Source organism: Papaver somniferum, chromosome 11 (genome assembly GCF_003573695.1).
Source record: "Papaver somniferum cultivar HN1 chromosome 11, ASM357369v1, whole genome shotgun sequence".
Taxonomy (NCBI): domain Eukaryota; kingdom Viridiplantae; phylum Streptophyta; class Magnoliopsida; order Ranunculales; family Papaveraceae; genus Papaver; species Papaver somniferum.
The window spans coordinates 127,385,488-127,394,586 of NC_039368.1; the positions used below are offsets into that span (position 1 = coordinate 127,385,488).

At 40.5% G+C, this 9,099-nt stretch overlaps 1 protein-coding gene across 1 annotated transcript; it reads right to left on the reverse strand.

The window, feature by feature from the left end:
* Positions 1–7,432: 7,432 nt before the first annotated feature.
* On the reverse strand, positions 7,433–8,869 carry LOC113325096 (aspartic proteinase CDR1-like). The gene has a single exon (XM_026573329.1). It carries the CDS (start codon positions 8,867–8,869, stop codon positions 7,433–7,435), a length of 1,437 nt encoding a protein of 478 aa, XP_026429114.1.
* Positions 8,870–9,099: the final 230 nt, after the last annotated feature.

Genomic DNA, 9,099 nt, shown 5'->3' on the forward strand with positions numbered 1-9,099 from the left:
CGATATCGCCGGAAAGGGTTCATATTACCTAAGGAATCTTAAAGGAGAAATATTGCAACACCCATGGAATGCGATGTACCTAAAAAAGTACTACCCTTAAGAGAATGGTTATCACTCAGGAGAAGAAGGGAAGGGGCAATGGCCCATCATGTTCTATCTCTGATCAAAGGTATTATAAACCTAACTAATCAATGAAATAAACTTTTTGCTAAGAAAAAGTGCATGTTGATCAAATACAAATTGGGTTAGAATAGACACCCTCCGTCAGAATTGACGATGAGGCAAGGCACGACATAACTGCGCATATGTCAATCTCGGATCCTAAGGGCGAATGAATCTCACTAAAAGGCAAATAATAAGCAATATATCCCACAAAGAGAGATACCTTGTCGAAGTAAAGCAGCCATCGCGCTGAACGCGTAGGGTTACAGGAAAATTATTACCCACGTAGGAACCCTCGCCACCACGGTACCTTCTGGCCAAAGGATACTTGGGTAGGATGATGAATGTTCCACCAAAGGTTAGAAACACCTTAGCACCTTGTGATGACTCGAATGTGCAAACAATTATTAGACATAATACGTCTATATATATATATAATAATAAAGGTACTAAAATAAGTACTACCAAAATAAAACTAACACATCTCAAAGTTGCAGATGGCAAAGGTTCAGAAAATAACGAAGCATTGTTTCAAGGAAAGGAGACAACAAAGGCCCCTCAGCTGGGGGCACAATGCATCAAAGGAGTTAGGTTGAAAACAAGGTCAGCATAGCACAATCATAGGTAAGGAAGGCGAGGGAAGAAAACACCCTCAGGTTGGAGCTCAGCCTCCGCAAAAGCATTGTTAATATAGTCAATGGCAGAATGCTTGAACTGCGCCTCCATTTGGGAAGCTTGCACCGCTAGGTCCGAAGCCGATTTCTGATGAAGCTCTCTAACCTTAGCACTAAGCTGATCATTAGTTTGCTGAAACGCCTCAGCTTTAAACTTAGTAGCAACATCAAACTGGAGAGATATTTCCAACTGGGATATCTGACCCTCAAGGTTATTAATCTTGGCGTTTGCACCCACCAGCTTCTCTTGGAGACCTGCGGATACAAAGGATATCAGTCGCAAGATAAAACAACTAAGAATACGAAGGATGCTACGAAGAAAACAATCATCCTAAGCTACCTCCGGCGTGGCTAAGGGACTCTTCTAAACTATGTTGAGCCTCAGCAAGGTCCACCTCAGCCGCATCAAGGTCTTCCACAAGGGTATCCCTTTCCGTCCGAAGATCATCAATATCTATCCGGAGTGAAGAATTCTCAGAGGACAAAGCTTGATAAACATTCTCTAATTCTTAAAACCTTGTTACTAAGGAGGCATGAGACATGGAAGAAGGCACAGAGCTAGCTTCGATAAGTTTGTTCTTAAGAGAACAAACCCCAGAAGCCAAAACATTATGCTCTGCAGTAACCTTAGCTAAGGAAGCACAAGCATCTTCAAAATCGGCATGATATTTCTTGCGGATAACTTCTAGAGAAGAAAGGTGTTTCTCAACTAAGGCAATATCCTCCTTTTGCTTCCAATAAAGAGCCTCGTCACACTCCTCACGGAGCAAAGCCATCTGCTTTACTATATATGCATTATGGGCAGACTCAAGGGAAAGTTGGGCCTCATTATGAACAGTTACGTTCATTAGCCTATCAGACTTCTTTTGATAATATCAAACGTCGGAGGTTAACTTGGTCACTTGATCCCGTAGACGCCTAAGTTTACTAGAGATACCAGATAGCAGACGAAGGTTGACTTAGGGTTATGAAATCAGAAAGTAAAGAAAAAGCTAAGGAGAAGGAGAAACGAACCTATGGCTTTAGAAGACTCAGTGGCTAAGGCAGTATCGGCAGCTTTACGACCATCCTCAGCAACCTTGGCAGCGTTGTTAGCTCTCTCAAGAGCCAGTAGACAAGCCTCCAGAGATCTCTTAGCCTTCCTCAGATCATCCTCCAATGAAGATATCTTAGCAGCAGAAGTGGCATCACTAGACGAAGGCTGCTGAGCGACAGCAAGGGCATATTCTTGGCAAGCACGCTCCAACAGAGCACTCAAATGAGTGCACTTATCCCTATAAACCTTGAATAAGGTATAACCAACATCGATCTTCTTACAAAGCTGCAAACAAAGCAATATGAGGGCAGACAAAAGTTTGAATCAAGAAGAAAGAAAACGAGGTAAGAATCGCTTACTGAAAACTCTGAAATACGAGGGAGGAAGTTGGCGTAGGTATCCATGAAAGCCTCCATCTCTTTAATGCTACCCCTGCGGATCTCACCGAATCTCTGATTGGAGTGGAGAAAATCAGGGTCAAAGAACAAGTCCTTGGCAGCACGGTATTGGGCAGACAACACGTCAAACTGCGAAGCTATCTCAAAAGAACTGCCAAGATGATGGTGATCAACTCCTACATAAAAGGTACCCTTGGAATCCCGTAGGATGGCCTCAAGAATAGCACCATCAGAACTACCTAATCTCAAACTCTTCGAAAACCGACCCTGGCTAGGTTCAGCAACTGCACCCTCGTTTGTTTGCACACGAGCAAGGGGAAACCCCTCACCACGAAGAAGGGATGGCATGGTGGAAGAGCTAGGAACAGAGGGAGGAGATTGAGATCCTCCCAAATCCATGTCACCAACAGAAAGAAGATTACTCAGTCCGGTCCAATCTAGTGACGAAGGTGGAGGTCCAACAGCTTTACTAGCGAGGCGGGAGCGGCATTGAAGGAGAAGCTGGCTAGTGAAATCACAACCTTCTTCTTATGTTGAGAATTTGAGCTACCAGCCCTAGCCGAAGGGGAAACAACCTTAGCAAATGAACCGCTAGACTAAAGAGAGGTAATAGGAGACGAAGGTAAGCTCTTGGAAGCTACAACAGCAACAGAAACAGTGGGAAAAGCCTTTCTAAGAGCAGAAAACGAAGGTATCTTCAAAGACAACGTAGGTGCAGGAGCTTGAATACTAACAGGTTCGACCAACCGAGGACCGGCACCAATGAGAAGGTTCTCACCCTCAACAGAAGCATCTCAGACTGGGCTAGGGTTAACCATAGAAAATCCTCCTCAATATCATCCAAATGAGGACTAAAATTAGTATCCTCGATGTCCTCCATATCTTCATCAACAGGTCCCTCAACAACGGCCTTAGGATCGTCATCCAAAGCATCAAGATCAATTACGGTCTTCAATTTACCCTTCCGTTGAGAAGACTACATAGAAACACACACGTAAGCTAAGGATCAGAGGCAAGATGCAAAGGATTATACGAGCAAAAAGGTATGATCCTTACCTCCGCAGGCGTTTCAACCAAAGCCTTCCTCTTCCTAGTCCTTGTGGCCACAGAATTACCAGCAGAGCCGGGAGCGGTCCCAGCAAAAGAAGCGGGGGCAGACTGCAAAAGAAAACCATCAACATATGTGGCATTCAAGTTGGCAGGGGTATAATCCTCCTGCTTAGACCTTCCTTCGGCAAAGGGGTCATAGGACTTCAAAGTGGTCTTTCCCTTTCTACGGTATCAGCTTTCACGGAGAGCACGCCAATAATTACCATTATACTGGTAAACTCCTCGGATTAGAGTCTTATTCGCGGGGTCATCTTTAGTGGACAAGACGTCGTAATAGAAAGGATCCTTTCTACTATATAGAGGAAGAAGCATACCTGCGGCCAGTTGGCCAACGCTAATCAAAAGATGGTTCTCATCATAAGAAAAATCTCGAATGAGAGACTCGGTGAGAACATCGGGACCATTGACGAAGAAAATCTCAAACTTGTGAAGACGAAAGGACTTATCAATCTCAGGAAAAGATAGATGGTAATAGCAATCCTTGTCGCGAAGCGTCATCCTTTGCAGTTCATAATGAGAAGGAGGAGGTGGAAGATCCTTAATGGCAAACTCTTACCTCAGGCTCCGTAGCCTCGTCAGCATCCGTAGACATATCAGCTCCCTCAGGCACCTCAGGATCCTCAGGAGGAGGAGATGGCGTAGCATCAGGATGATCCATTAGCGGAGGAGGATCAGTCGACGAAGACACCTTCGACCCCTTCCGCGTAGGTTTCTTTGGAAGCCTCATTATACCTAACACCATCAGGAAGAACTTCTTCATCAACAATGGCGGCCGAAAATTACAGTGCATTCAGAAGCAAATCAGGGGCAGAAACTGGAAAATTTGGGCATGGGTTTTCTATAAGCCAACCAAAAGGACCAGTTTAAACATATCATATATGGTACAAAAACAAAAACCTTTGATCGCATGATCAAAGTTGCAGGCGAGAAGCTATCATATGGAAACCATTATGAGAAATCAAAATGGAACAAAACCCAAGTCCCCATACGATATAAACAAGTGAAAGAAAGCAAGGATTTTCACATGCAAGCACAAGAAGCAAAACATTAACGAATCTCCTAGTCCAACAACGATGCAACAGAGGCAAAAATAGAGGAAATCAAGACCAAAGACGAGTAACACTTACTTGTACGATCAATGCAGTGGAGCCAAAGTATGCGAAGAATCGAAAGAAAAAGAAGAACAATTAGCAACAAAAGAAAATCTCAATGAAAGAGATAAAGAGCGACAATTAGAAGAAGGAGAAGAAAGGGAGTTAATGAAATTCCATTCTCTTTGTTCTCTTCTTATAGGCGGCTGGAAAATCCAAAAAGTTGGATACCCCGAAATTCAAGAGGAAGTTATTGCATGAAAAGGCATGTAGGGACCACCCAATCGGTACGTGCAAAAATGACGGCGTAACGGAAATTTTCTTCCACTTCTACTAAACAGTAGAATATGAAAGAAACGGTGCAAACTGTGAATACCAATATTATGTGGAGCACGTGTCACGATCTTAGTGGCCGCATACATATCTAACTGTATAGCCTTCGCTAAATAGAGGAGCCTGAGTAACGAGGGATAACTCTGCAGATCTACTTTATATCATCAAAAGAAAGTGGACGTGAACGACCAAGATAAAGAAGGAAAAAGCCTAGTATATATAGAGTCAGCTGGCGAGGGGACAAAGGTAGATGACGCGTCCAATCAACATTAAATGCTCTAATATCTTATCTACGCGCATGAATCTAGGCACGTGGAGAGAGAAGGCGTGGCAGAACCTTATTGGCGGAAGCTGGCGGTGAACGAAGGTACAACCTGTACTAAGGTTGGGTAGTTCCCCAAGGAACGTGGGCCAGCTGAAGTGGCAAGGTGCGACTGGAAGAGTGCGCGGTGGACGAAGGTACCACTGGTACGAAAGGTATAATAACGGACGATGGACCCAGAGGCAACAAATATATACCAGGATCAGAAGGGGCTATAAATACCGAGTCTCACCAACAAACTAGGGGCATTCAATTTGGAGGAGAGAAGATCTAGTCTCAAGCTTGTATCTCTTTAACGTTTAGAACTTAAGTATTTACTCTTACTTGAGTTCTCTCTATCACTTTGGAACGAATTTAAGATCTTTGTAACCACCACAAACTTAATACAATACAATAACTCATTACCCCGTGGACATAGACAAATGTCGAACCACGTTATATCTTGTGTCTCATGATAACTAGAAGCTTTTACTTATATCTGTGTTCTTCTTTATTATTGTGATCTTAAATATCGTTTATTACTTAGCATTATAAATTCAACAGAGGTATCAATACTTCATAGTATCAGATCCTCTGAGTTGTACACATTACATAGATTACGGGAAAACGAGTAGTCACACTAGAGGCAGATACCCGAGTAACTCGGATGAATCGGCTGAGGCGTACTGCATTGCTACAAACCACTTAAAATAGGAGCAGATTGAGCAACTGAAGAACTTTTTCCTAACATGAACACCAGTTTGCGCTTTCAACAGCTTCCTCACTCGTTGCGAGGTATATTTTTGCACCTTGTATAGATCCATTGACAGTCAATAAGCTCATGTGCACCTTTCTTACTTAAAGAACACATGATGTTACTGTTTCTTGAAAACTTTATTGATCTGCTGCTGCTTGATAACTCCATTGATCTGTTGCTGCTACCACACCATTCGGTTTCTCCTCCTATTTCCTGTTTAAATATGTTGTCTATTGGATTGTTCAATACAAAGATGAATGAAAATGTTGACATGTGCATGTATATAAAGAAGAGAAAAGAAGACCGTTGTCAACGAGATGATTTCCAGGCTACACAAATCCACCACGTGTCGAATGTACATGTCATCGGTTTTCAATGTCATCAAGTTGACACATCACCAAGTTTCCACATCATCAAGTTGCCAGGTCACCAAGTTTCCATGTCATCAACTTCCGCAACTAATGGTTTAGCTGCGGTTAACTGGTTGAGTTAAAGTCGGGCATTTATGAAAAGAAACCAAATCGTTTTTCTCCATGTTGTTAAACCGGATATCATATGACCAGTTTGTGACAAAGTATAAAAATTGTGGCCATTTTGTAAACCAATTAGCAAAAGTAGGACCATTTTGTAATTGTCCCGGAAATAATCAACATAGGTTATTGAGTACCGGAATAGGATACCAAAATCCATACGCTAAAACAAATCAATTGCGAGTTTTTTTAACCATGTTTAAAAGTTAACATTGGCTTTTCCATCTAATCATTTTAAAGTTTGTTCATTAAGATCCTTTAATCTAATCTACCTTTTCATTTTCAGAACGTAACTAATTTTGAAGTGGTATACGGACCTTGGTCTTGAACCTCCTGATAGAAAAAAGAATAAGAAATAATAGTTAATGTTAATGTTCAATGTTAGTGCCCCAAGTCCACGTATTAGAGCAAGTGCAATGGGACTATGTAAATAAACTTGTTTGTTGTGCCAGGTGGATGGCCAAATTGTGTTTTGTACGGTGGGCAAATGTTTATCTAAGCAGAATAAGCCTAGCGCACCATACAGGGTCGGTCGTCCCTGCCTGACTACTATTTCAATGGTTATATTTCGTTCTACATCTATATAAAACTTATAGTTCACAAATTTTAAACACACTCAACTACTTTTCATCCTCTACAAAAAAAAAAAAAAAAACCTCTCTTGTCTTTGTTAATTTCATTCATTATGGATCATGATTAGCTATTCGTTAGCTAAGACCGTGTGTTTGTGCAACAACTCTTAGTAACTCTCATCGGATGATTTCATAATCTTTAAAAATGATAACCACACAAGATGCATACATGTATTGTAGGTCATTTGGAGAACCTAAAATCTAATCATGAACAAATTATAGATGGAAAAGATCATTAGCTAACATGAGGCTTCATATTCTGCAAGCGATTTGGTCGACTTACAATTATAAAAGTATCTGAAACAAACATATTTGTATAAATTTTAGGAGATTCAATTATAATTAAATAAATTGTTGATGAAATGATTTTGTTCTTAGATAATTACCAAATTAAATGGGGTTGTCCCTTCATGAATCCAATTCGCAATACTCCGTAGCGAATGAGAGTGAGCGATCATTAAGGTTATATAAAATACGTTTATTAGCTTGTTGATATGCTCCTAGAATAAAAGCTGGCCCACCATTCGTACTCCCTTTGACAATACCGAAACAAACAATTTCAGCAGATAGCATCACGAAATTAGTTTTATAATCTTGAATAACATAATCAGCCTCCTGAAAATGTAGTGTAATAGAAGGATAGTTACTAGTATCAAATCTTCCACGTAGACGAAAACAAACATCAAATATACCGTCTGATCCAATATATTCAACTGCAAGCCTGTTAAAATGGGACTTCACCAAATTTGCAACACTGTCAAAATGATCTTTATGCAACATGGACATTGCACTACCAGAATCTATGATAGTACCACCTTTTCTTTCATCAATAACCTTGAAAGTACCTTTAGGAAATCCTACTCTTTTGTTACCTACACTAATATCTTCTAGATTTAAGTAATAGAGCGACGTCAGAAACGGAGTTACGACAATGGGTGTTATATGTACTTTTTGAAATGCACCTCCAATTTTCGCATCTGCACCAAACCTTAAATATGTATTCGATCCCTCAAGTTTCCAGTTAATAGCCTCAAAGCAGTAGGAAAATTTACCTTGTCCAGCCACACCTAACTGATTTATAAAAGACCATTCTCCGGATCCTAAACCAAGTATTCCCGCAATAAGATCACGTTTTCCACGTAAATGATTCCTGCCGCAAAAACCTTCGAAATTCTCTTGGAGAAAACCACAGCCTATTTGTAATTCAATATTTTCAAGACCACCAGTATCAGAGCCAAGAGTGAATTTTTCTGTAGCAACAATACCAGATGTAACCGACCCAGACGCATAGCGTACTGAATATGTGCATTGGCCATCAACATTGCACTTATCTCCCTTGCAAATAGGATGTGTATTACAAGGAACAGGACGATATGTAGTTGACAAGCTCCAAGGATAAAGTGGCATATCTTGTCTGAAAGTTTTTGTTGCACCTTCACATTGGAGCCATGTCTGATCACTACCTGTATCAACAATCAAATAGTAGTCCATGAATGACATTTGTCTATCACGAAACGTACCCAAACCAACCTTTACAACATATAACCCTGTGTAGTCGTAAACTACACGAATGCGTACATCATCCGGATTCATGGATTGTGTTGCATTATTTTGGAGTAATATTTGTGACTCGATGTAAACTGCTCGAGCTTTGGATTGTTCGGCGAGTCTTTGAAGCTTTTCGACCCGTGTTAAATGATCACCTGTATATAAAGGCGATTCTTTGGAGTTTATATGAATCATCTTCATACTAAACCCTTTATTTGGATTCACCATGATGACTGATTTTGATAGAAGTGAAAAATGAATAATTGTAAAGAGAAAAATGAGAAAAAAAGCCCCCATTTTTAACCAAACAGAAATTTTTTGATAGACACAACTATGTGCAATTTTGAATTTCCATTTGTAGTGCTACACCAAGATAAAATCTTATAGAAGTTAAAGAAATCTTTTCATAATGGAAAAACCTTTTTATTAATGCTTATTAAGGCGTATATCTTTTTAATTAATGCGTATATTGGAAATATTTTGTTATTAACGGTTGATGGATTAATGTTGAATGAGTTGATACTGGG

What these genes read in the sequence shown, in the direction of transcription:
- LOC113325096 (XM_026573329.1), bottom strand. Translation starts at nt 8,869, where the DNA reads ATGGGGGCTTTTTTTCTCATTTTTCTCTTTACAATTATTCATTTTTCA.